This window comes from Centrocercus urophasianus, unplaced genomic scaffold (genome assembly GCF_019232065.1).
Source record: "Centrocercus urophasianus isolate 14NV4802_14NV808 unplaced genomic scaffold, USGS_Curo_1.0 seq_30, whole genome shotgun sequence".
Classification (NCBI taxonomy): Eukaryota; Metazoa; Chordata; class Aves; order Galliformes; family Phasianidae; genus Centrocercus; species Centrocercus urophasianus.
Window position 1 is genome coordinate 1,520,789 of NW_024884867.1, and position 27,900 is coordinate 1,548,688.

The following is a 27,900-nucleotide window of genomic DNA, read 5'->3' on the forward strand; positions in this document are numbered from 1 at the left end:
CGGCGGCGGCGCAGGCGCAGAAGGCGCATCCAAGATGGCGCTGCTCAGGCAGGCTTACAGCGCGCTCTTCCGCCGCACCTCCACTTTCGCCCTCACCGTCGTGCTGGGCGCCGTGCTGTTCGAACGCGCCTTCGATCAGGGCGCGGACGCCATCTTCGAACACCTCAACGAAGGGGTAAGGAAGGGTCGGGGCGCTGCCGGGGTCGCCCGGCGGTGGGAGCGGCCCTGAAGGTCAGCGCTGGCCGGGGGGGGACAGGCTGCTGCGTGGCGCTGAGGAGCGATGTGAGCTCACGGCTGGCTGCCCGGATCCAAGGGCGGATCCAGCGTTAGCAGGGTCACCTCAGTGCCCGCTGTGTCTAAAACAGCCGTCTCGTGTCCTCTGCCGCCTCTCGGACCTGGGTCGGGAGGTCAGAAAGCGGCTGGAAGCTCAGGGCACGCGGCAGGACAGCCTGAGCGCCCCGCAGCAGCCGAGCCGGGCCGGGGGGGCACGGAGGAGCGAGACGGCGTCCCTTCCTGTGCCTCCTTAGCAGCAGGTGTTTGTTAGGGCTGTTTTAAATAACATCTGAGCTTGAACTCTGCTCTCAGCTCCCGTCCTGCCCTCGTGCAGTGCTTCTCTTGGCCCTGAATTCACCAGCAGATCTCGGTATCTGGATAGGATTCCTTTGTGTGCCTCTGGCAGCGCTCAGCCTCTGCGTTGGGACAAGTGTGGGAGCTGTGGCAGTGCAGCAGCAATAGGAGGGCAGGGAGGTGGATGGAGCAGCCATCCTGAAGCCTTTGTGGTTGGTCAGGGTTTGCCCAGGCACAGCAGGAGGGCACGGGGCAGCTGTACCCAAACTGTCACCCTGCTGGTGTTTGTGGATGTGTTTTCCTGCGCATTCTTCTGCCCCTCATTGTTACTGATAACTACATTTTAAAGTAAAGCTTTATCCCAGGACCACTGAGAAGCTAATTGTTTCTTTTCTGTTTGTTTTGCATACAGAAACTGTGGAAACACATCAAGCACAAATATGAAGCAAGCCAAGACTGAAATGTTCAGCAGCAAGATCCAGTCTGGGGTGGCAAAAGACACTGCAGAGAAGGATTCAGTCTCCTGAAACAGGTTATATTGAAATGGAATTGGGTCCCTGACTGATTCCGAGCCAGATTATATCAGCCACCTACTGATATGATGTCAACCAAGATGGACTCAACGAGTTCTGCTGCTGTATTGAAACTTGCTGTATTAAAATAAAACAAAAATGCTTGACCCGTGTTTCATGCTTCTGTGTTTCCCTGCCTTGTCCTTTGTTCTGCCTGCAGCTTCTCCTTACCTGTGAAATGGAGGATGCTTCGGCTCAGCCCCAAACCTTACTTTCAGGACACTGTAGGAAAGCAAGCTCTTCTCAGGGCAGTGTGAAAGCACACACTTGCACAGCTGAGGTGCACTAACACCACTGCTGGCTTCTGCCCAATGAGAACTCAAGCAGGGCGAGGAGCTGCCTGCTTTCCTCTCATCGTATTCAAAGAAAAGTGAACAACTACAATCACAAGGTTTTCTATAAACCATCAGCTTTCTTTAATGCAGAGTTGTTCTGGTTTTTGGCTTCTCGTTATTCCACAGCTGCAGCCCAAATGCTGCTGCCCCTGCCTTAAGCAGGGAGAGAACTGCCTGCCCTGTCCTGCTGTGTGCTCTGAGGGGCTCAGCAGTACTAAATGGGGATGGTGTGTGACAGCCTGTCATCAGATCCATGAAATGGGCTGTAAGTGATGTTGCTGACTGTCAGCGTGCCTTGTGGCTCTCAAGAGTGCTCTGTAGAGCTGAACTGTTATGCAGCTTGCCTGGTCTGCTGTCAGCCTGCCTCAGTGCCCTCAGATTGCAGCAGAGTTGTTGAGAAGGGACAGCAACCACGTAGCTCTGCAACAAGCATTCGTGCCTCTGCTCTCATGGGGAACAGAGTAATTCTCAGCACCTGCTCTGAAAGGTCTCCCCCTGTTCCCAGTGGACATTTCCAATAACTTTCTTCATGAGGAAGGGCTGTTAGGATAGTGTTTGGGTTAATGATTCAATTAAAACAGAATTACTCCAGGGAGAGCTGGCAGAAACCAGCTCCTGCTCTCCCATTTCCCCTCCAATCCAAGCCTGCTGCTGGAGGACCTATAAAAACACATCTCTCCCTCCTTACTATATTCTTGCTAATAAGCAGCAATTTTAGCAGTGGATGAGGCAGTGCAAATTACAGCCAGCACTAATGAAAGCAGCTTTATTGGGTTTGTAAATATGTGCCAGACAGGAGTAAAACGTTTACTGTAAGAACATTAAGAGGTCTTAAAAGCATTGTGCTTGTTTTTGAGCAAAAAACAACTAGGGCTTTTCACAGTCCCAGCTGTGCTTTTACAGAGATGCTTAAGAGGAGGTTTAAGCTTTCTTGGGATTATCTCCTACCATTTAAGTGCTGCTTTACTCCAAGTTCTGGCTGCAGTGCTGATAGCTTCACACTATGCTGAGCAGGTGATAGAGATTTGCAGCTTCTTAGAAGCAAGAACTGAAGATGAATACAGTATTAGGAAAGGGGAGACAGCATTGTAGCAGTCTGGCAGAGTAAATGAAGCTCTCAGGCCAGAGAACAATAGCTATAAAACACTGGGGAATTTTCCCAGTGGGTAATTTTCCTCGACTCTGGATTTTTTGGGAAGTTGGTGAACCCAATTCCCTTTGTGCTGTGCCCTGTCATTACGAGGTTTGGGACGAGGTGCACTCAGACGTTTCCACGCTGTGGCACAGAGGTACTTGGCAGCAGCAGCGATCCTACAGCCCCACAGTCCCCGCCCTCTGCGTAAAACCAGGCAGCAACCGCTGCGCCTACAGCCTACAGCGTGTGCTGCAGCGTTGGAAGGGGAGCACGGCACTCCATGTGCCCTGGAGCAGTGGCTGTAACACTGCACAGCCCGGGGCTCATTTCTCCAGCACGTGGCAACAAGCACGGGCAGCTTTGTCTGCTCTGCTCTATACGTGTGTACTTGAAAAAGCACAGAAGTGGTGGTGGTGAGATGGCGTTTGGAATAGACTAACCAAGCAAAGCCTAATTGTTACCTGGAAGTGCGTCTCCACGAGGAAAAGAGCACCCCAAAACCATGCAAAATGCTCCGTGGCAACAGCGACTGGTTTTCCCACCATCAGTGGGCAGGCAGTCCAGGGCACAGCACAGCAGCCCACCTACAGACAGGTCACAAAGCAAACTCAAGGATTTGCACATCTCTCCACGCAGAGAGCATCTCCATCACAAAAGACAGCCCTCAGGGAAAGCCCTTTCAGCAACTAGAAAGTGCTGCTTACTAATAGCTCCCAGGCTTCCAAACAGCAAACATGAAGATCAGGGCAGTTCTGCTTCATGGAGTGTGACAAGCAGTTAGTGAGGAGCTGGCTCCCCAGGGACTCTGACCCTGCTATCTCCGATTTCCACGTTACTGTCAGCTTGCATTGGATACCACGAGCCTGATTTTCAATTATCTCGTCTCTCAGTGGCTAGATCTCATTTCACTAAACCAACACAGAGCAGCAAACAAATTTCACCGCCTGCAGACGCAGCACATTGCTGAAGCTCCTCCAACTTCAAGATCAATATAGTTCTTAAGAGCCTGAAACACCAACTACAAGACTCAAATCATTTATTGGCACATTCAGTTTTCCACACACCTTGCTCCAGGGACAGAAACTTATGATAGTCTCATTCACCTCAACTCCTACGTGTGTGTCAGCAGTGTTCAGCCCCAGCATTTTGCTGTCAGCCTTTGAGTCTCACTGCAGGACAAGGCATCTCAGAAGAGCAGGCAGCTGGAAGGGCTGCCCCCGGGAAGCCTTGCAAAGCCTGGAAGCTCCCCGTGGGCTGCAGTGAGGGCAGGAGGAGGCAGTATGAAAATAAAACTCTCCGAATTATAAATAGTACAAAAAGAAGTGAACGGTGGGTGCAGCTCACTGCTGTACACGTGTCTCTTCAGACTGAGGAACAGCCACGGTGTGCACGGAGGGCAGCTCCTCTCCAGGAAGAGGCAGCCCTCCCTCGGGATGTGCAGTTCACATGGAGCTGAAGGGCCAGGTTCTGGACGTGGCACCCAGCCTCCCTGAGGTAAGGGAGGGCCGAGGGGATGGAGCACAGCTGCCTCCAAGCAGAGGACTGGGGCTGCAGCACCTGGGAAGCTTTCAGGAAGGAATCATGCCTTTACTCCGCTTCCTGTCGGCCATGGCGCGCCGATTATGATTCGCTCTCGTGCTTTTGTTTGCTTCCTTCTTCCTTCGTTCCTGCACTGTTTCCCGGTTCTGCCCGTGTCCCTTTGTGTTCCCAACAACAGCAGAGCTGTCGTGCTTGTGCCTGGAGTACAGAGGGAGAAGGACATCACGACAAGCACACTTAAGGAAGAAAGTACATCAATCCCAAGGAAAGACTTGGGTCCGAGGGGTTCTGCCATTGCTCAGCCCAGCTCTGCGGGTCTGCAGAAGCTGAGCATCACATCAGCCCCACAGTGATGCTGTCCTACACACTGAGCATGTCAGCTGAGGCCAGCTACTGCACTGCCCTGAAATCCCACAGGAGTCGTTCAGCTCCGGGAAGCTGCTGCCCTCCAAGCTCTGACCAGCACAGAGCTGTGCTGATGATGTTACAGGATTCAATGAGACAGCACAACCAGCAGGGAAGTAAAAGTTGGGCGAGGAAGTTAACACCGTGCGGTGGTGACCCTGAGGACAGGAATGCTAAGGAACAGGTACATCCTCCTATTTGAGTCAGCTACAAGATATTCACTAATGACAGCAGAGCCATGGCTCCACCCTGCAGGGGGAGACACCGACTTACCCCTTCCTGGCAAGGAAAGCCAGCCTCCTGGCTTCAGCTCTCTCCCGCAGCACAGCTGGGTCCTGAACAAAGTGGTCCTACATGGGAAAGAAGGAAAGAGATGAGTGCTGCTGTAAGCTCAGCAGCATCCATCAGAGGGCTGGAGCAGGTTCTGCTGGAGCATGAAACAGAGCCCATTTGTTATTTATTATCTGTTCTGGCAGAGCTTGTGGGGTTGGTGTCAGTGACACTAAATATAAAAACTGACAGGCTGCTTCCCACACCCCGCATCAACAGCACCATTTCCAGTATATCCACGACAGCAGAGCCTCAGTGACCCTGAAAGCGTCCTGCTGGCGTTGTCTGCTGATGGAATAAAGGAGATTAAACCTCTCCACGGAGTGTCACTGCTCCACACGGCTAGCCAGGAAGCAGCAGATAGCTGTACTCAGGGACACCTCACAGCCCAGCAGACTGCAGAAGCAGCTGCTCCAGAAAGCAGCTCACTCTTTGAAAGAGAAAATCTGTTCCACATCATCTCTATGTTATCTAGCAATCGCTAACATGTGAAGCAGGTATGAGATGTAATAAACCTTAATGCAACTCCAACAGCAAACTGAGTGTCACCTTTGGTCTTTCCTTTTCAACTTCCTCTTCTTCTTCTTCTTCCTCTTCCTCCTCCTCCTCCTGCCCTTCCTCCTGCCCTTTGAGTCTCAGAACTTGAGGAGTTGTGAACGGCCTAAGCAACAAAACACAAACAGCACACAGTGAAGAGAGCACAGCCAAAGCACTGCACTGCACAAACCTATCCTTTCCACTCCACACTGTCTCTCTCAATAACTAAAATCCACAGTAGTTACAAAATTAAATTAAAAAAAAAGGCGGTGAGGGGTTGTCATGAAAATCCTGGAACCTCACAAGGAATTGCACCAGGGAAACAACTGCTTCTTTTGCTTCTACTGTCAAACCTCAAACTCTGCCAGAAACACACTAACGCCAGAGTCCCTGTTATTTTGAACCTATGGATCTGATTTTTAGCAGTAACATCCAGTAATTTTGCCTGCTGGATCTCTAGAAGCAGAGAGCACCGAGCAACTGAAACACGGGGAAAGAGTTGAGGGTCATACTATTGTAGGTGTACCATGAAAAGGATTTAAATTGAAGTCTCACCACACTTGAGAAGGAAAAAAAAAAGGCAAAAGCATCAAAGAGAGCACCTCCAAAGATAGAAGGGTAGAAATACTGACATCTCTGGAACATGTGAAATGTAAAAAGTCACCTTCAGAAGTGTTAAACCAGCTTTTCAGGCGTGTCTTTGCTATCTCCAGCTCATATTTCTGGAATAAACATTCTACAAGACCCGTGTCCAACCAGCACTTTGCTTACTAACAGCTGATTGTCTCCAGCTGTCAGTCACTGTGGAGAATGCTGTGCAGCCCATTACAGGAGCCAGCATGAGAAACCCAACAGGACTGGCACACAATAAATGTCAGTTGTACAATTTCTCCAGTTTTGACTTCTTCTCTGCTAACCAGCCATTCTGCTTTACACTGCCCTGCTGCACTCCATCCATATTACTCAAACCAGGCCATTTCCCCCTGCTGCAGTACAGCTATCCTACGAGCAGAAGCACTGCGTGTAAATTTCAACACAATGTCAAAGTCCCCTCCTGGATTTGTTGCTGAGTTGAGGTGATGGCTGAGCCCTGCAGATTCAGTCGGAGGATCTTGAGAGCTTCCTGCACGTACAGGAAAGCTAACAACCAACAGAGGAGAAACAGGGACCTGTGCACACATGTCCTCACTGGAAGCAGAACGCAGAGAAGTGCTGAACAGCTCCCCACAACCCTGTGGCAATCCCATCCTACCTCCTGCTGATCAGCTCATCATCCGAGTCAGCATCGTTTGCCCCCACTTGGTTTCCATCGTAGGTGTCGTCGTACTCATCCTCGTAGTCCTCCCCATAGAGCTGGGCTTCTCCTGGCTGCACGGGCAGCTCCTCCACCAGCAGGCTGTACTGGCTGTAGCGCTCCCTCTGCTCAGCCACCAGGCGCTTGTCGTTCAGCAGACTCCTGGTTGTGTCCTTCTCCCTCCTGCATGGAGAGGAAGGAGCAGGAACAGAAAGGCAATGTAAAGATCTCCTCTGCGAGTTAGTTTTTCCCCTGCTGTGAAGTGGAAATCTCAAGCATCACAAGCACTACTTCAGCCTCCCTGTTCCCTCTCTGATTTATAACAGGAGTGCTCGTCTAGCTAATAAAAGCAGCCACTCCTGGCTTGGAACAAAGTTATGTCTAAGTAGAACCCCAGCAAGATTACATAACAGACAGAACAGGAATTGGAGACTGCCACTGTCACTTGAGACAGAAGAGAAGCTTGAACAGAAGATGCAATTATACTCAAGCTGAATTTTGGCCGGGATTCATCAAACACAAGAATTCCCATGAATCCTGAATGGCTGCTAGGGCCAACACTGGGACACAGCCCTGCAAGGCCCAGGGTGCCCTCTCACCCCACACTGCAGTACTGCCTCACTGCAGTGCACGCACAGCTACAAGCCATGGCCAGGGCTGCACCACAGCACTGCAGCGTGGCCACACTCATTCCCATAGAGTTCAGAGCCTCAGCTTACAGACATGGATTGCAAAATATGAATGGAGAGGGAAAGGGACAAAAAATTACCAGTGCAGCAGAAATGAATTAGCACTACTAAGACAAGGAGAACAAAGCAGCACACCACGCTTCTGATCTGATGTATATCAAAGCACTGCACACACATTGAGTTCAACAGACAATATTCATCCGACAGAAGGGAAGGCCAGCAAACAGAAGCTTGACAGAGGTATTTAAGAAGAGCCACCGGGATATTATGTCTCAGGGTGCACAAGCACTCCCTGAAATCCTGTTTTTCATAGAATCATTGAGGTTGGAAAGGACCACTATGATAATCCAGTCCAACTACCAACCTATCACCACCACAGCACCACACATCACAGCACACTGACAGCAAAGCTATAGGGAACCCACTTTCAAGCATTCACAGGACATCCTGCAGCCCTCAAAACCTAGAAGGAACACGCATCAGTGATCTGTTTGACATCTGGATGTTATCAGAGAAAGAACGTGTCCAAGGCAAACCTCCAGTGTATCAGGAATGGGCAGACTTGTGTCTAGCAAGCATTGGGAAAGTGATCCAAAGAAGCCCGACTTTCATTAGGAATCTGAAAACAACCAAACATTGCAGATACATTTGCTTCCACTCTCTTCTGTGACTCATTCTGTTCTATGCCTGAATTTAGCTGCAAAATGCCCTACAGATCCTGTGGTTAGTTCTCGCATTCCTCGGCTGGGATAACATCTTATGTTGGTATTCAGCATGAGACTGAACTAAATATGCAGTAATTGCTTCCTGCTGAGCTGGTCTGATGACTGCAGAAGAGCTGCAATGAAACGTTTCAGGCACCAATTCCAGGAAAAACAGTGGGAAAATGTTACAGTGCCTGGTGTTGAGCACTTGCTCTGACTTCAGCAGACAGATTCAGCCCGCGATTACGGCTGGACACGCAGAGACAGCTGTGATCACTCTTCCAGATCAGCAGAGAATCATGTATATGCTATTGCATTCATTTCCCCATTCCTTTTTCTCCTCTTCCTGGTGTGGCTTTCTCCTTCATGTTAACAGTCCCTGCCCACAGCAGCTAGCACAATGAGATTCAGCCTGACTTGGCTCTTTTAGCAGCGACAGCACCCTGAACGCAGACAGAATTTGGAGAGGAAAAGATTTAAGGAGAACAAAAAAATCCCAACCAAACACATCCATGAATACAACTAGAATCAAATGCAGGTCTCCAGCTGGGCCAGGAGAACTCTGTTGCCTAGGCAGACACTTGGGATTCCTGCTTATGGAATGAGGACTACTGATGGAGCTCCACTTTTGTACTTAAAGGAAAGATTATTCTCTTGCCTGGCCGCTACAGAGGAAACACCACAGCACTGCTGCTGGAGATCTGTCTGTCTGTGCTTTGGGACAGAAGTGTTTTCTCTGTTAGCTCAATGCAGCTTTGCAACTGAAGCCTTAACTGAGAGCTCCCAGGATCACGTAGCTCAGCCTGCAGACACTTTTATTTACATTCCTTCCTAATATACACCAACATAAAGATGGCACTTAGCTGATTAGATGAAAGACTGTTCAAAAAGAACCTGGAACAAATCAACCGTGTTATTGAGATACAGTTGATGTTAGTGGGAGCCAAGAAAGCAATGCCCCAGCTGAAATCAGCACGGAGTGTGGCACAGAACGAAATGCCCAGCCAGGCAAGAAGTAAAGCAAATGCCCTTCACAGCAAGCTTACAGGAGCAGGAACAACAATAGAAGCAGAGGAGTCCAAGCTGCCAGGTGTTATCAGATTGTGGAGCGGATGGATATTGAAACTTCCCTTGTATTTAGAACAAATCACTGCTTTATCTCCGAGTCACAATCACAGCCCGGTAGAGATGGCTGCTTTTCAGGTTCTTCAGTGTAAGTTTAGGAGCAAGATGAAAAAGCACAACATTACAAATGAGCTTGGCAGAGCAGCTGCCAGCAGTGACAGAGGAAAGGCAATTAGGAAAAACACCGAGCGGAAACCAATCTCCTGGTGGCGTTCGATTTTACTTTCCCAAAGCAAAAGAGTAAACAGGTGGGGAACATTTCTGATAAGGCTCAGTCCTGCCAGCCAATTCCTGCAGGAGGACTGCAAGAGCAGGAATAAATGTGTAGGCTCCCAGGTATGTATTTCTCCTGACAGATGGGGTTAATTGAGGAGGCACGATACTCACCGCTTGCCTTTCTGTATCCGAGAAACATCCACTGAATCCCTACTGAACACATCAAACTCATCATTCTGGAAAACATTGTGGCGGGCAGTGACCAGAGGCGTAGGGTCTGGCTTTGGCTGTCTGTAAAATCAAAAAACAAGAGAATGGAAACAGAGGTGAAGCTGAGGAAGACCACGTCCTCTCCTTCTAAGACCTTGGTTTGTGCTGTGGATCTCGCAGGCACCCGCAGCACGCCATCACCCACACCGTGACTGCAATCGCTTCTTTGTGCTGCTGCAGTACAGCACCTGCAGAACAGTTTTTCAGACCAATCTCTCTGGGGAAGCCAAAGGAATTGGCAGAAATCAAAATCTGATCACTGCAAGAATAAGTACAGCCGTACCCGAGCACGGAGAACATCATGGGCTGGTCTCAAAATCCTGAGTCAGTAAAGCCAAACTCTAAGTGTGATGGATTACACTGTGCTACAAGTTCCAATAGAGCCCTGCTGTTGCATTCAGGATATTTATCTCCCTACGGCTCCTTTTTAATTCTGTCTCAAGTTCCAGGTTATGGTTGTTCAGTTTGGAAGTCCAAAACCCACTGCTCTTACGTTCATTTTGCTGGTGCTGTTAGCTCAGCTGGGCAGCTGGAAATGCTGCTGTGCTCACTTCTAAACTCAGCAGTGATCAAAATCCTACAGTTTTGTTCCAAAATGCAAGGGGAAAAAAACCAAACCACCACCCAGCTCTATCTTCTAGAACTGCTGGCTTTGCAGTACCAGCAGAAAAACAACCACCTTCCAAAAATCCACCCACATCATTTGTGCCCAAGTCAGCAGATCCGACTCTGAGAGCATGAAGATTGTTGCAGAACTCAGATTTTTGTTACGTCGCTTCTCTGATAAAGACAGTTCTCCTTTTTTAGTGCAACAATGAGAGTCTGCCCGCTGCTCCATGAAATGGGAACAAGCAGCACATCCGCATCCTGCGCTCAGACAAGAACTGCTGCTGCAGCACAAACACACTGACAGCTGCACACAGCTCAAACAACTCAATTCCACTGTCAGCTATGATCCCTACATCCCGAGCACAGCCCAGAGAAGCGAGCAAAAGCTTGGCAAGTTTGTCACAGAGAAGGTAAAAATGGATTTGAATGGCCACTTCCAGTTCACTTGTAATTCTGCTTCCCTGGCTTAACTCCAAACACAAAGCCGTCTTTCAAATACTGTATTTTACCCCACAGAATGAATTCCAGCTGAACTGGTTCCACTGAAGATGCCCTTTCCTGCAGGACAGCTGGCACTTTAACACCTATGACCCCATCTTCTGCAGCAAAATACCTTCAGTGCACAACAACGTACTGCTGGCCAGCCTAAATTAAACCAGTGTCCCCATGGTGGAATTTTCATGGCTCTTATCTGAGCATTTAATGGACAAGTATTTCTGTCTTCCAATCACAAAACATGAGCCAGCATCTGCTGTGCTGAAATACTGAACAGAATCACAGAATCATAGGGCTTGGAAGGGACCCCTGGAGCTCCCCAAGTCCAACCCCACTGCTAAAGCAAGTTGCACAGGAAAACATCCAGGTGGGTTTTGAATACCTCCAGAGGAGGAGATTCTGCCACCTCTGGGCAGATTATTCCAGTGCTCTGCCACCCTCAAAATCAAGAAGTCCTTTCTCATGTTCACATGGAACTCCCCACGTTCCAGTTGGGCACCACTGCAAACAGCCCTGGCCCCATCCTCTGGGCATCACCCCTTCTCTCCCTCTGCTCTTCCCCATGCTGGACTCTCCAGCAGTTCCATGTCTGCCTTGAAGTGATGAGCCCAGAACTGGACACGGTGCTGCAGATGAGGCCTCTCCAGCACAGAGCAGAGGGGAGGAGTTATTCCTTCCCAGGTGTAGGACTCTGCACTTTCCCTTGCAGAACCTCATCAGGTTCCTCTCTGCCCAACTCTCAGCCTGTCCAGGTCTGCTGAAGGCAGCACAGCCTTCTGGTGTGTCAGCCACTCCTCGCACTCCATCCCAAACTTGCTGAGGGTGCACTCCATCCCTTCATTCAGGTCATGGATAGAGGTGTCAAATGAGATCCTGAACCAGCCCCACGGGAACTGTGCTAGCTACAGGCCTCCAACCAGGATGTGCTACTGACAGCAACATTCTGAGCTCTGCCAGTCACACAGTTTTCAATCCACCTCACTGTCCACTCATCTGTATTACCCTTCCCAAGCTTACCTACAAGTTAATCCTCCCATCCATTTTACAGTTATGTTCCCATTCTCTGCAAGTACACAATGAGGTCAAAAAGTCAGCAGCATACAGCAAAGAGAAGCTTACCCTGCAGCTAACTACCCTAAGAAAATACATGCAACTTCTTAGAACTCCTCTGCCAGAGGTGTCTAACCTTCAAAAAGAAGGATATTAATAATCCACAACAGGAAAACAAAAGTGCCAAAGTCCCCCACACCTTTGCATTGTTCGGTCCAGTTTATCCAAGAACGGCACCAGCTTATCTTCAAGGATGTTGTTGATCACTTGCTCTGCACTGTAACTGTACTCCTCCAGGCAGGCAAGGATGAAGCCCTCCCCGAGCTCTGGTAGCAGGTCTTTCACTTGGGAGATCAGAGAGTCCAGCTCCACCCCGGACACCTTGGCAGTGGGTGCAGCAGCTGCCCCAGCACACTGTATAACCGAGCACAGTGAGTGGCATTATTGGAAAGAAACAGCAGATGAGGGAAGGTAGACACACATTAAAAAAGGAAAAGGAGCAGTCTGGGTTATCAGCGTTTAAACACAAAGAATTTGAAGGCTGAAATCAGAAGAAGAAAAATCAGCTAAGCTGTTCATACTGCATAAGATCTACAACAGAGCTGGGCACACAGGCACACAACTTTTTTTGTCCATGCTCGAGTCAGCAGGGATACACTGAAGAACCCTTACATCAAACAACATAAGAACTTTGCTTTTAAAAGAAACATGCACATGAACTACAGTGATAAAGTGCAGTATTTGAATTAACCACAGCACCAGGAAAACCAGCAACAGGAAAGGCCAACAGGAGTCAGGAGAAATGTGCTCAAAGAAGGCAGAATGCAGTGCAGCTCTGTTCTGCATTTCAAGAAGTCTGCACTTAAATTTAGCAAAGGTGAGAAATGAAACTAAACTTCACACAGCCCCAGAAGTTGAGCAAACCAATCCCCTCTTTGCAGATGAATGAACTGAGGACAGAATGTGCCCTGCCCACCTCATCTCCCGATGCGTACGCAGCCCCGAGCTCTTCTCTATCCTCAGAGGAGCCCTCCGCCATTGCTGATGCTCCATTGCAAGCTGCTGGTGATGTTGGATCTTGAATGACTTGTGCTTTTTTCCTGTCTACACCTTCCCATGCACTTTCCACTGCCTGGAGGATGTACGCTGCCCTGGTCTCATCTCTACAAGAACAGCATTAAGGACATTTCTCATGTTCCAGATGCACATATTCTAATCTCACCTTGAAACAGCTATGCATTTTTCAGTAACTCCCAAGCCTGCGCCTCTATGGGCTGGACCAGATGGCCTCCAAAGGCCCATTCCCCTCCAACCAGTCTGTGATTCTGAGATTCTCCTCTTTTTTTTTTTTTTTTTTTTTTAAGATAAAATTTTCCATCTCTTACTGCCAGCCACGCAGGTTAGCCAGAGGCAGCAAGAGTGGAAATGCCACCAGCATAAAGGAATCCAAGAGCATTCAGGTTTGCAAACCCCTGAGGCGAGAGCAAAGGATACAGCGTGGACGAAGCCTGTTGGAGCAGACTGACATCATCTTCAACTGGAAACAGCTCATCATAGTCACGGAGAAATCTAACCATGCAAAAGCAAGTTTAATCAGTTGGACTGCGGAATAAATTACCTGCAGACCTGTGACACGCTGCCATCCCTGCTATGCCACTCTGGTTGTCTCCCACTCAACACAGAATTCCAGCATGCATCACCCTGACTTTGCTTCCATGGTGCTGCAGCAACGCTTCGCTGTAACCCATCATACCCAGCTGCAGCACTCCTCACACAATAAGACTGTAACCTGCTGTGGCATCATATAGCAAACATGGTTTATGATTTGAATGTGATCAGAATGTCTGCAGTGCCAGGATGACAAGATCCAATTCCCAGCTCTGCCATTGACTTTGCATCTTCAGCATTAGCACTTGGTATCTTCCTGGTTTGGTCACCCTGGTTGAGAAGCACAAATTAGTAATAACAGCCTCACTCATCAAGGCAGCTAATGGCTAAATTGCTATTCCTCACTTTGAAGGCCCGGATTAAAGAGAGTGAAGAATAATATTCTTCAGTGTCATACAACATTCCTCCTCATCTTTACAATGAAGTCTGTACCACAGTTTGAAACTCTCTCACAGCAGCTCTTCCAACTAGTTAGAGTGATTTCTAACTCCCAAATGCATCATAATCCCTCCTAATAATGTCTCAGGCAATTCTGCTGTAAAGAATGGAAAGGGAAGGCAAGCTGCCCATCCCCATGGGCCTCTTTCAGCCACACTCACCTCCTTTCCTGAAGTACCGAAGTAAAGATCTGTAGGAACTCTTCAATATAAGGTTGAATATTCTCACAGCTGCAGAAAACAATGGCACAACAGAGTGAAAAACTCAGTGGTAAGACCTCCACAATGCACAGTCTCCACATTCTGCTCAGTAGCCAAACTAATAACACTTCATACATCAAGGCAAAACCACATTTGAAAACAGATTTTAGTCTTTGCTTTCATACACGCTAAGGGTCAAATGGAAACAAAATTCTTTTATGGCTTTAGCAAACATTTCAGCCAGCTTGATCCAAAGTGTTACCACAGTTACAATTACAAGGCTTCTTACAGGCTTACAAATCATCTGATGCCTCAGACTTGCAATAAGCAGAAAAGGGTGTGTAGCACTTTTGCAATTGCACTCTATTATATGCCTTGGGATCGTATCAGTGAGCCTCCCAGAAAGCATGTGCTCACTCATGCAAGAACAGATGCCAAGCAAGCTCCTCTTGCAATCTTTCTGTTCTAACTCCTAAACCTTCCATTGCAGCTGATGCACCAAGTGTCAGAGCAAGACAGAACGACCTCTGCACTGGATCAGTATTAAGAAAATGCTGAATGGGAGCTACAGAGACCAGCAGTCTAGAAAACTGGCACAGGTTGCCCAAGGAGGCTGTGGATGCCCCATCCCTGCAGGCATTCAAGGCCAGGCTGGATGTGGCTCTGGGCAGCCTGGGCTGCTGGTTGGTGACCTGCACACAGCAGGGGTTGAACTGATGAGCATTGTGCTCCTTTGCAATCCAGGCCGTTCTGTGATTCTATGAAAACTTGTAACGACTGCAGGCAAAGAGACCAGCCCAGCAGAGCAGCAACCAAGATCCATGTTTTTGGTTTCGTCTCCAAATTTGCAACATGATTTTGGGTCACTTCAGTTCTCTTATTTACAAAGCAAATAAGAAACAAAGTCATTTTGAAATGACACAGAGCTACAGATAAGAAGTACTTCTCATTAGCTAACTATTTTCAAAATAGGAGGGGGCAGTAAAGCCATCAGCATCCAGGTTTAAAAACATTGCTTTCAGTGATCTATAGCACTGCATTATTTCCAGTACGGTTTCTCCAAAGATCTGTAGGAACTCTTCAATACAAGGTTGAATATTCTCACAGCTGCAGAATGCACAGCATTAGAATTTGCAAGTTAGCCATGAAGTGAGGTTAACAAACTGATTGGATCATGTACCTTAACTCACTTTGCTGGGGCCAACAACTCACCAATCCAGTACCAGTTCATATTACTTCATCTGGGGCATTCCTGCTGTGCAGGATAAGAGGCTTCTGATGTCAGCACAACTCCCACACTGCCCATTTTCTCCAGTAAATCAGAAACCAAACAAAATTTTCCCCCACAGTGGTGATCAAATAACTGGAGAGTACCACAAAACCCAAGTGCCAATACCTGCTCTCTAAGATGGGCTGCAGACACACTTGGTTTATGAGGATGTGAAAGGCCTCCATCACCTTCTTCCTGGAATGCGAAATTCTCCTCCACAAATCAGCATAAACACTGCAGAGAGAGTAAAGATCACATTGTTGGTGCAAGCACAACAAATTCAGATCTTTAATGCTCCTTTCCTCCAGAGTTACACCTCTAGAGGAGGAATTTCATTAGCTGAATTCTTTGCTGTGAGGACCAGAGATGAGAGCCATTTCATACTCATTAAGGAAAATCCTCACTCTAAATGAAGCTGCTCTCAATAGGAAATTGTCCTGACAGCCAGACAAATGATAGATCAAGTGCACCAGCATAGCCTGTGCTTTGAAAAACAAGGAGACCCATCTACACAGAGATATCATTCATGTTTTCACATTTTGTTACAATTTGGATGCATCTCCCATCAAGGTTCTTCTTAGACAGCACTGAAAGAAATGATTACTCACCCCACTGCCCAGGAAAATTTGGATTTAGAAAAGCTGCTTCTTCAGAGCTCTGTGAAGCAGCACAAAGAAAGATGGAAAAGACTCTGCAGTGGTGGGCAAACCATGAAGCCCTGCAAGAGTCAGATTGAAAAGAAAAGGCAAGTCTGCACAGAGATTTTTACCTGTTATCTTCATAATGCCTCCTCTTAATTGCAGACTCCAGCTCAGGAATTGCCAGCTCATAGAACGATGCCAACCTGTAGAAAGGGGCGACACAACAACTGGCAATGGATGCTCCCAAAATCACTTGCTAGAATACAAATCAAATGGTTTATTCCATTAAGCTCCCCTCACTAGCAGTACTCGTTAGCATTATTCTGTTTTGTTACTTGTTTCATTAAACAGAAGCAAGGTAATACACAACAGACAAAGAGCAGCAGCCTGAGGAAGCCATCAAGGTATCTTTGAAGATGGAGGCAAAGCAATGTAGTTGAAAAGCATCTTCCTGCTGCACAGAACAACACCCTCAGCTGAGATTGGCCTCAAAATAACATCCAGCGCTGCTTCATGAGCTGTCACTGTACTTTGCACAGAGCTGCTCCATCAGCAACATCCCATCCATGTCACACAGTAAGAGGCAGGCATGTTAAATGAGCATCCTTGAGGCAAATGTAACAGAAGCTGGTTGATACTTTTAGTCAGTGAGAGAAACGGCCAAGTGCCAACAGATTTGGAGTCCAAGAGGTTTCAAAAGCAGGACATGTAAGTCAAATTTCCCTCCCCACACCCCTAAGACCCAGAAAGCAGCCCGTATTGGGAAGTAATAAAAATGTTGCTGTTGACCCATTGCAAAGATCAAGAATATTTTAGCATGTCTCTGACATCAACAGCAAAACTAAAAGCAAAAAGCTTTACTGCTCTGAGTAATCAAGCATGTAAGCAGTGCTGCTTTCCAATCCAAGCAGCCACCAGCAGTCCACCAATCTGCTCTTCTCTCAATAACCAACTTGACAACACCTAAGAGGAGAGAAACCCACACAACCTGGAGCAGCAGCATTACTCAGCCTGCGGTCCATAGACCACTGGCAACTGCAAGACTTCAGAGGTCTGCAACGTGGTCAGAAATAACAGTAAAGAATGAGTTCATCTGCACTAACAAACACATAAAGAAGGGGAAATAAGGACAATAAATTAACATCTCAGTTGGTGCTACACAAAAGTGGTTGTGGCAAGTCTCTACCAGACAGTCCTGCGGCTTGAAACACCTGGGGCAGGCTGGGTAAGCATCACTCAAGGACTTGCAGTGCCTGTGGGAACACTCTGCTGTCTGGTCCTTGCGACCATTCTGGCTCCTGCCTCACTGCACTGCAAACTGGAGTTGGTCAGGGAATTAGCTGTCAGCCCATCTGTGGCAGTGCTGCCTTGTTATCCACTCCCACGTGCTCAGCTTTTGCCAAAGCTCACTGATATTCCCTAGCATAAAACTGAGGTCCAACATCAACCAAAAATATTTCTTCTCAGACCCCGACAGACTATCAGTTCAAAAACTTTCTCCTTCCCCTTCCTCAAGTCCTATGGCAAGAAACTCTTTCCATCTGCAGCTTTTTCTCCATCCCTTCCAAAGGACACTGAGTAATGTCAAATGGGATTTGAAATTGCCGTGGTTGACTGGCTCATGGGCAATGATGAAGGTAAACACTTAGCAGGAACTGCAGACACCTCCATAATAACTTGTTTCATTTACTAGGAACCTGCATGTTCCCATCAGTCTGAATCCAGCACTCTTCAGTTGCGTTAAATCTGAGCAATTAACAATGAAGGCACTGGGGCAAGATCCTGCTGAATGCCCAGTATTTTTAATCGACCAAAATAAACTGTCAGCAGCCCAAGATGTACCTGTAGCAAAACTCGTGTTTTTGAAAGGTCTGGCAAGCCAATGGGAAGACATCAAGAAATGCCCAGAGTGTTGTGCAAGTGTCACACAAGTACAGCACAATATCCTTCAGCTCCTGAGAGAGAATGAACAATCAGTGAGAGGAAAAAAACCACACGAGCTCTCCTAAGTACACAGTACAATCCACTCTGACAGGGAATGCATCAGATTCAGGTTAAATCTTTTTCTTGACTGCAGGACACATGACACAATGGATGTGCTTGAAACGCACAAGAGCAAAGCAAGAAACTCACGTTGGAAAGGCTTTGTCACCAAGTCACATGCCAAGCAATGGAACAATGACATGTGCTGTATGAGCTGTCTGGGAACAGAACGACCCTCTGTGGTCCCAATGCTGCAGGGAGCATTCGGTCTGCAGGATGACAAACAGCAAAGTGCACAGAGCAATGGTTCTACCTGCAGGGGCATGTTCCCTGGGGTCACATTCACTCTTTCTTCCAGTTTCTGGGGCTCAGCAGAGGCTCCTTCACACTGCAAGCCACACTTATGCAAAATATTGTTGAACACCTAGATTGAGAGAAGAGAACAGTGTTGAAACAGACAGAGGAAAGCACTGGGACATGCCTTATCTTACTAACAACCACTTCCATGATCTACTGTGCAACACGTGACTATCTCTACACAGCAGCACAGAGCTGTATGATGAAAGCTGCAACAGACTCTTGCAGGTAACAGCAGAAGGAGCACACCACTTGTGGAGCAACGTGAGAGCTACAAGCAGTTCAAGTGCAGCTGTGTGTGCCAGTGGCATTGAGACAGGGCTGTAGCTATAACACACGTCCCCAGCTAGGCAAGAAAAGGTCTACCAAGGCCAACACTGGGGTCACCTGGCATGTGGTGAGCCCTACTGGCAAGGCAGCAGTGGAACAACATAGAAGTCAACACCACCACATGCTTATGAGGTGGTTCCAAAGCCTTCCCACCCTCTGCTCTGAGGTTAGCAGAACAGATCCTGGGGCTCTTAGATACAAATGAAGAATTCCAGGAGAAGCTGATCGAATTAGGTTCAAGATTACTAAAAGCCTTTGGTGTAGGTTAAAAGCAAATCCCTTCCAACCTCAACCATTCCGTGACATTTTCTACATTGGTAGCTTTGGAGATTTGTCAAACCCTCCTCCCAGAGGTATGTGAAAAGCTGGCTAAAAGTACCAGAGCTGCATACCTGAGGTTAATATTTCTGTCCCACTGGGCACAAACACTCCTAGACCTGCAGGGGTATCGACTTCGTTCATCAGCAGGGTAAGGAAATAGTTTAATGGATCAGTGATGATGCATCTTTTGAACTGTTCCATCCATACATGTGAGATACACTGGTGTTACTCTGCAGTGGTTACCAAAACACACAGTAAAGAAACCGGTGTTCTGCAGAATAACTGTTCTGATGTGGTGCAGTACAAACAGCAAATGGAATCTTTGCTGTCATCCTCAGTAATTCCTTTAAGGCCCAGTCTAGCAGCCTAGAATATTTTTAAAATGTGGTATCATCTCTGAAATCCAGCTCCAACAGTTTAACATACACAAAGAAAGGAGAATGTGGGCTTTCAAAAAGCCAAGTGCCATTATAGGTGTTTTGGGGCAAGAGGTTTTCTGCCCTTGTCTAGTTTAGGTGAGTTTTTTGAGGGCATAAACACGACATTTTCAGGGTACAAAGCTGTCAAGGCACTTTGATTTCCCTTTCAGGTTACATGCAAATCCTGCCTACAAAGTCTGGGGAATACACAAATTGCTTATTAAAATGAAAGCTGAGACAGAGAGAGATGCCAAATATCTTTTGTGAGGCACAGCCCTTCCAATAGATTTTCATTTGCTCCCAAGAACCTGCAGCATTAATGCCAACCCATCCCACTATATCAAGCCTTAGCTGCCTCTCACAGTCATTATTTTGTTGTTTGAAGTTTTAATGCTTCCCCACTCAGGGAGAGATAAGAAGAATAGTTACCTCTTGTTTAAACAGCCTAACAAATTCCTTGAGATTAACTGGCAAGAGAATGGCAGAAGCTGAAGAAGGGTAACAGGAATTAGTCATCAAGCAACAGTTTTAGATGAAGGTCCAAAAACTGCCTGACACACTCGAGCACAAGTAAGAGAGATAATATGAACTGAAACAAATACATCCTGCTCGCCCACGACCACATTTGCTCGCTCCCTCCTTCCCTCCCTCCCTCTAAACTATGCCACATTTCCCGGTGAAATCCAAGCCCTGAGCAGAACAGCAGTACCTGGAGGACAGTGGGCAGAGTTTCGTCCAGGTCACCAAAGTAACTCGGCTGCTGAGTGAAGATATTTTCTGAAAAGGGAACAAGACCACCTGCCATCAGTTCAGACACGTCAACAAGCAAATGTCCACCAGAAGATGTGCTTTTATTGCTGACACCCCTCGCCCCCTCCAGAGATGGTCAATAACCTCATCAGGAGCTGGGCACAAACTCACTTCTCAACTCACACACAGTGCCTGCTCCTCTCAGGTTGTCCCATCAGCAACCAGAGGACTGGAATATGCTCACCAGAGCAGAGCAAACGAGATGGCAGATGATTCACACCTGAGGCTGAATCGATGAATAATGCAAACATCATCTCGAAACATTCCCAGTTCCTTTATTTAACAACTGCAGTTGACTTTTAATTACTGATAACAGTTCAGCATACATTGGAAAATATTCTGTAGGATATTTCTTAAAGGTAATGAGGCTTTAGTAATACCTGCTATTACATTACTAGGACTTCATTATCTTTACAAAATACTCTACTGAGTAATGGCATGCCATAAATCCTGCGCAGGGAAGCACAGAGGCTGCCTATTTTCCTGTGAGTTACTGTTCTGACTGTGAAAATTAACAGAGTTCTCCAGCAAGGACAGAGCACGGCTAAGAGTTATGAGACAGGTCTCAGAAGAATTTACTCCCAGAGAAGAACCTGAAGTTTATCAATTTATGAATTACCCAGCTCCCATCATTACGCTGACAGCATAAAGCAAATAATCAGGTGAACAAATTGCACATGGAGTTACTGCACTGCACCCAAAGGACATGGATAATTCCAATGAGCTCCCACTCAGTTGGGTTTTCTTTGGAATATTTTAAGGCACAGATAATTTAAACTTCACATTTGAAAGGGAAGCATCCAGCTTGTCACGCTTTCTTCTCTACCTCCGAGGCCTGACTGCTAAATTTAGAATGAGAGTTACTGAAAAAGACAAAGGGATCCAAAAATTCTAAGCTTCTAAGTTTTCCTGGTCTGGAAATACGGCTGTCATGTGATCTCTCTACTGCTTCTCATGCTGGTCTACTTGGAAAAGAGACAAAAATAACTACCAACGAGAGGAAAAAGTTTCATTACAGGAACTGTAGACAAACTGGGTTAGAATTTAGGAAGATCTCACTTAATCCAAGGTCAGTTCTGTTCCATTTGTGCTCAGGTGGATGTTAAAGGTCAGAGGTAGTTCCCTTGCAAAGGACAAACACAGAAGCTAAGCCAACATGCCTTCTTCTTCATGCAGGTTCCAGTGTCCCCAAGGCTGAGACATTGCTTAACATGCACTGGCCACAGCGAGTGACTGTACAGAGATATCTTGGGATAAGCACTGCTTGAGCAACGCTCTGAAGCACCTTGCAATTTGAAGGCACTGTTTTATCAAGGTCTGCATTGAAATTTCAAGTTCTCCCACTTCAGGGACCAGTAATTACTTCTTGTTGCACATTTCGCTCAGCTCCCAGCTCTGGGAACAAAAGCATCCCCCATGGGACTGTGCCCCACCTCCTAACCCCACTTCCTTCCTGCCCAGAAATCCAGTTCACTGCTCCTTTCATTCTTGTGCAGGGTTTTGCAAAGCCCTCCCGATCCTCTTACCCAGTGGTTGAGGACAAGGAAATAACTGAGCCCTGGGCAACGCCTAGCATCTTGAGTCCAGCTCATGCCAGCTAAGCAGCTGGCCACAAAGCACTTTTTGACATAAATGGAGTTCATAAGGAGGAGAAAAGAGGAAAAATGTCATCTGATCCAGAAACCATAGACTACCAAACTACTAGAAACTACAGCTGCTACTAAACTATGGGTTCTTGATTTTTTTTCCAGAGTAGTATTATTAGAATGGCAGGCAAGAAGAGGGGTATTGCACACAGTAAGAAAAATGCAACAAGTTGTTCCTTGGCTTTTACTAACCAATCATCTTCTGGAGCAGAGGACCATTTCCCTTTCCAAAAAGCACACAGAGATCCAGTATCTTAGGGATGTCAAACAGGAAATTGTTGTAAATAATTTCTCCAAAGACAGAGGGAGTGATAAAGTGATCCTACAAGGAAACAAAACATACACTTAAAGAACAATCTGGACGTTACTTAGCAAGAACTGCAGTATCACGATGGCATTTGTAAAAGCATCTCTTGCATGTGCCTTAAAGGTTCTGTTTCCCAAGAGGCAGCACTGGCCATACACCAGCTTTTGCAGTCCATTTTACCCCCACGCTCCCAGCTGTCTCTGTCACCACTCCATCCACACCACTGACTTTGCACCACTGCTTATGGAGGTAGTTGTGTCCTCCACTGCACCGATCCACCTAGAAGTTAAATCACAGGGCTGTTTGCAGTTGGTTCAGTTCCCAGACCTGGCTCAGCTACGTGGCCAAGTAAACAGCTGGACTGGCATGAAAAGGGCTCAGCTCAGGAGGAGCAGTGAGCAGCCAGGCACAGGAACAGTTCAACTGGCACCGAAAAAGTACCCACGAAATCACAGCCTGATGCTATTGGTATCCTGGAAAAGAAGAACGAAGGCATCAAAGCCATTGTGTCACTGTCTAAAAGTAGGAAGAAAAAAACCCAACAGGAATTGCATCTCTATATCCTGGCTGCTAAAAGCTTCCAAAACACATGACTTATAATATCCAAGGAATTTCTTTTAAAGCTATAGATGACAAAAAATTCCATTGTTTGTAACAGCAGGAAGCAAGCAAGCTGAAATGCAATTTTCATGTCAGTGACTTTCAGGAGAGCTGCCTAGATGGCAAATGTTTTCAATCTCTGTGAAAGGCAGAATGCACATTGTCCCTCCCAGAGCAGCAGGCTTTATGCTGGCTAGGTTCAATTTCTAGAACTGCTGCTGACTGCCTGCACGACAACAGACTATTCATTCTCTTCAAATTACTCAACTATGAAATGGTTTCAGATGCTTGTCTGCCTCATTGGGGTGGCAAGATTTAATCAGACCTGCAATGAAAGGCACCACAGAGGTGTCGAGTACTTTTGCTGAAGCGGTGCCAGCTGCAGGCTCCAGCATTCCTTTCACTCACTGCCTCCCCAGTCCTCCAGTTCCCACTCCAGACCTCTCCTCAATGTGCTGACAGCCACCAGTGTGATCATCAAGGCCCCACCACTACGTAACACACACCGGACCAAGGAAGATACCAAGGCAGCAATTGGTAAAACACAAGGTGCCTCATCCTGCCCAAAGGCCTTGTGAGAATTCCACAGCTGCCCATGGGAGCTGCACTCACACAATTAGGGATGAGTGTGCCTTTCAATTATGATGCCAAGAAAATAGTAATCTGGAGTAAAGTCGGTGTGCGTCCAAAACACGGAGAAAGTTCAAGCAGAGACAAGTATCAGCACAGCTGGATGACACAGAGCAGCACTGCAAGGTGAAGTGGGATTGAGAGAGTGAACACCTGGCTCCTGGTGGCCTGAAAAGCCTCTGTTCCACGCAGCCACAAAGGCCAACTTGCTCTTTTTTTCTAGTCACACCGATGCACTGTGGCACCACACATTTCTAACCTGCTATTAATTAGTTGTTTGCCGGGATCTCCCTAAGAAATCATGGCATAGTTCAGATGCTTCAGCTCTGAGTGGTTATCACCTCCACACTGAGCAACACACTGATAAAAACAGACAGAGAGGAATGCAGCTAGGGCATGCGAATAAGAAACGTGATTCACTTCTCAAATTGCCTTTTTTCCAAAGCTATGCAGCCCGCGGTGCCTGCAAGGCAGAGCAATACTCACCTTGGACTCCTTGTGAGTGGACATCCTCAGGAAAGTCAGAAAGACGCTGCGCTGGAGACGCTTCTGCACGTCACTGACCTCTGGATGGCAATCCAACAGCACATCGAACTTGCGAGGGGCGCAGCACAGGTAGGAATCCAGGCATTTCTGAAGCGTCTCATCAAAGATTACCTTGTGCAACAGGAGACAAGAGAATGGAAAGAAGGAACGCCACAGGTCGTGCTCACAGCTGTGCTGAGAAGCACACTGAGACACCTCAGAGTGCTAGCAGTGTCTGTCCATCACACATCAGCTCTTAAAGTTCAAGCCTATAAGAAAATATTACTTCGTGTTCTACAGTGCAGTAATTAAAATCCTCGATAAACGACGTAATAAAAGCATAAGCAAGTCTTTATTCAGACAACTTAAAACGCGTGGCTTTTGGAAGCACCTGCACCATTCATGTTTTTCCTCCAGCATCCACAAAACAATTATTACCTGGCACCAGAACTTATCGTGAGGCAAAGCCAGAAGCCAGTCCAGATCATCTGCAATGAATTTGGCTCGCTCCAAGAATTCTTCCACTAAGGCAGGGTCTCTGACAACAGGTGGCGGTCTGTATAGCACAAAAGACCGATCTGCTTTGATTTCTGGGTGCTGCAGGAAGCCAAAACACTGTATTAAAACCAGAGACCAAGTGGCAGGAATGCCCAGTTCCCATCTGCACTGCTGAATTTCTGGAAACTGACAGAAAAATTACATGATAATACAGTTTGTCTTTCAGTTCTCTGGTAACTTCCCATTCTCTAATACTCAAACTAAAAACTCAGATTAGTGAGTTCACAGCCTTATTTTTCAGCTGTATTTTCAGACCTCCATAATTCAGCAGATGATGTTACTTGCACTCTGTTAACAAAGCCTTGCAAAGCAACCCTCCCACACCTCCAAACCAAACAGCACCAGCTTGAAGTCATGCCTTTAAAATGTTGTCTGCGCCCTCTTTTCCCTCTGAGCTGGTTCTCAAACAACATTCCAAAAAGCCAAACCAACATGACCACCAAATACAGAGAAGAAACACTCTGCTACCCTTCGCAGGAGATACTGAATAGTTTGCCCAAATCCCCCCATCCTAACATGAGAATCGTGCTGCATAACAAATAGCAGCCTTGAGCTCTGCTTCAGCCCACACTGATGCCCAGGGTAATCTGAGCAAGCCAAACCAGCAGCAGGCCCCACTTCGGCAACACGGCCAGAAGGCTCAGAACGTGCTGTCATGTTACTGGAAGAAAAGGGTAACAGTGGGTTTCATTTCTGTGCACGACCTTGAATATTCCTGTGTAACAGCACGGGCATGCTACTCTATGTGCTAGACAAGCACAAGGCATAGATTTCCAGTTTGGCCCTGTGGTTCCAACCTGAGATCCCAGGGCAGAAGGTCACAGGACACTGTTAGCAGGCAGAACTATCCCAGTGCTGTAACTCAGAGCTACACTGCACACAGCTTGCAAAAACCCCCATTGTTTATAGGGCTATTTTTTGAATGAGTAAGGACTTGAAGGAGAACACAATTTATTGTGGATGTTGAACACAGTATGCTTTCATTTATCCATCACTAAAAAAAAAAATCTCAGCTAAACAAATGCATTAAAACACGAAGAAAAATCTACCAAACAGGGAGAATGTTCGAATTTCACCACATCCTGAACTAACACAGCCTTCAGCTCAGGTTCCAATACGTGACAGTTATTTGTGTTCAGCCTTCATGAAAAAATACAGCTCACCAGTGCCGGTAAGGTTCTCAGCTTCCCTGTCTTGGGATCCTTTTCTGTAAGCTGGAGTTCATCCAGCGGCAGCGCTGGCATTGCGATGACTTGTGACTGTCGTCAGCAAACAGAAAAACAAAAGCAGCACAGGACGTGTTTTACAAGGTCAGTCAATCAAAGGCACAACAGAACAGGTGGCAGCCTCAGCACACCGCAGCCACACCGAGGCTGGAAATGACTTCTGCAAAGCAGTTTTTACACCAGCCAAATGCTGAAGCTTTAGGGAACACCTAAGAGCCAGCTGCACGTGCCTGGGAAGAGGTTTGTACCACAGTGCGACACTTTCATTCCTGTTTCTTACTGAGAGGCTGCAGATATCTCAGGCACAACAAAAAGCATTTGGGGACTGTTTTAGGGGAGCTTAATGTTTCAATCTGGTTACTGAAGAGTCATGCTGAACTACCTGCTCCCGCAGGCTGTTTTAATGCGTTCTGCCTGTCTCCTGACATCACAAACTAAGGAGGCAATCTAAAGCCTTGCATTCTCCTGTCCATTTCCCATATGCGCTCGTGGGACTGTATTTCAATTGTCAACAGCACTTTTAGGCTCAGAAATATTTTGGTCCACTCTGAAATTAACTGTGAGTCCAACTTCATTCAAGAGAAAGTATGTGATAGAAAGTATGTGATTGTGTGCATTGGTTCAGGCACCGATACAAAATGTAAACTGCAGATTAACACAGCTTTCAAACAGTTGAGGGAATCTACAGTGATGTGAGTGGAACAGTACTAAAAAAAAAATTACGTGGTGAAGATATAAGAACCAAAGTCTTATAACATGTATTTCATTTTATTCCCATTGCCTGGGCAGAATGGAAGGTAACAGGAGTGTCCCTACAGCTGAACAACACTGATTAGAGAGCAATGTCACAGCTTGGACACAAAGTGAAAGAAATGTGCCTCTGGATCCAGAAAATGGATTTTAGTTTAAATTACATCATTATCAATATTTCAGAGGCTTACAAAAAATAAGAAAAAATACCGGATCAATGCTAAATTTCACAGCATAGAAAAGCTGAAATAAATACTTTTTTTGGCTCTTATAATTTCTAGAGTCATTTTGAAAACTCCACAAAGAAGCAAAAATTTGCAATATGGGAAAAAAATTTCAGGTGCCTCATTTTGAGCCTGCCAAGTCAGAAACAGGAGATGGGGTAAGAGATGGAGTCCCAACCAGAAGTTTATTCATCTCAAATGAAGAATAAATCTGAGCACAGAGACCCCAGCGTGCAGAATCACTCCTGACCTCTATCACACGATCTCTTCACATGAGTTTTGGCTTAAGCAAACAGATTTTTTTGGATCTCAGGGAGGGTTCAGGTTGGATATCAGGAAAAGGTTCTGTCCCAGAGGAACAGGCTGCCCAGGGCAGCAGGAACAGCCCGAGCTGCTGGAGCTCAGGGAGCGTTGGGACACTGCTCTCAGACCAGTCTGATTTTTGGGTGGTCCTGTGTGGCCAGTGGCCTTTATGGGCACCTTCCAATTCGGGATATTCTATGAATCTACCTCGTCATTTCAGGCACACAGCACAGAAGCCCTTAAAAAACAAACAAACAACAACAGAAACAGAACACACCAAAACACTTTCACCAGGGAAGCACGACAGGAGGTGTTCCCTGCTCCACGCTTCAGTGCCCACAGAGGAAAGGGAAAAAGGACACACGTATCGCTTGGAGGAGGAGCAGGCCGGCCCCAGCAGCGGGTCAGCCAAGGCCTGCAGTCCCCCGGCCCTCCTGCACACAGCCCCAGGCCCCTCCCGCTGCACCTCAGATGCCTCCGGACAGCCGGCCGGCCTCAAACACACCGCGCTGCCGCCAAGCCCCCAACCGAAGGCACACAAGAGCACGCGGTCACCCAATCCCACAGCGGGCTCAGCCGGCTCAGACTCCCTACAGGGCCCTGCCTCACCGCGGTCGCGGTGAAGAAGGAGAAGGAGCGCCTCCGCCTTTCCCCAGCCTAGGCCCCGTTACCGCGCGGCCACGTCCAACCGGCACCGCACTTCCGGAAACAGGAGGCACTTCCGGTGCCGGCCGGAAGTGCTCGGGGGGCGGACGACGAGGCGAGCCTCCAGGAGGCGGGGCGTGCAGTGTTTCCAGCGCGGCGCGGGCTGCGCGCCCAGTG

General features: G+C 47.3%; 2 protein-coding genes across 5 annotated transcripts; one reads left to right on the plus strand and one right to left on the minus strand.

Annotated features, from left to right (window-relative positions):
* Positions 1–15: 15 nt before the first annotated feature.
* LOC122165793 (cytochrome b-c1 complex subunit 9) lies at positions 16–1,246 on the plus strand. Its single transcript, XM_042829123.1, has 2 exons — positions 16–175; positions 980–1,246. The coding sequence occupies exons 1-2, from the start codon at positions 35–37 to the stop codon at positions 1,025–1,027; spliced, it is 189 nt and encodes a 62-aa protein (XP_042685057.1). The 5' UTR covers positions 16–34; the 3' UTR covers positions 1,028–1,246.
* A 2,382-nt stretch (positions 1,247–3,628) lies between these two features.
* On the minus strand, positions 3,629–27,787 carry ASCC2 (activating signal cointegrator 1 complex subunit 2). 4 transcript variants are annotated; one of them, XM_042828741.1, is made up of 19 exons: positions 27,750–27,787; positions 25,739–25,834; positions 24,456–24,614; positions 23,979–24,149; positions 22,148–22,277; positions 20,209–20,276; positions 18,386–18,496; positions 17,932–18,044; positions 16,218–16,292; positions 15,575–15,682; positions 14,140–14,208; positions 13,367–13,441; positions 12,849–13,035; positions 12,072–12,286; positions 9,620–9,739; positions 6,673–6,897; positions 5,433–5,544; positions 4,827–4,903; positions 3,629–4,346 (listed from the first exon to the last, which is right to left on the minus strand). In XM_042828741.1, the coding sequence occupies exons 2-19, from the start codon at positions 25,817–25,819 to the stop codon at positions 4,178–4,180; spliced, it is 2,265 nt and encodes a 754-aa protein (XP_042684675.1). In that variant the 5' UTR covers positions 25,820–25,834; positions 27,750–27,787; the 3' UTR covers positions 3,629–4,177. The 4 variants fall into 4 exon arrangements, with proteins under 4 accessions (XP_042684675.1, XP_042684673.1, XP_042684674.1 ...); XM_042828739.1 differs by having other exon boundaries at positions 27,688–27,776; XM_042828740.1 differs by lacking the exon at positions 27,750–27,787 and adding an exon at positions 27,356–27,743.
* Positions 27,788–27,900: the final 113 nt, after the last annotated feature.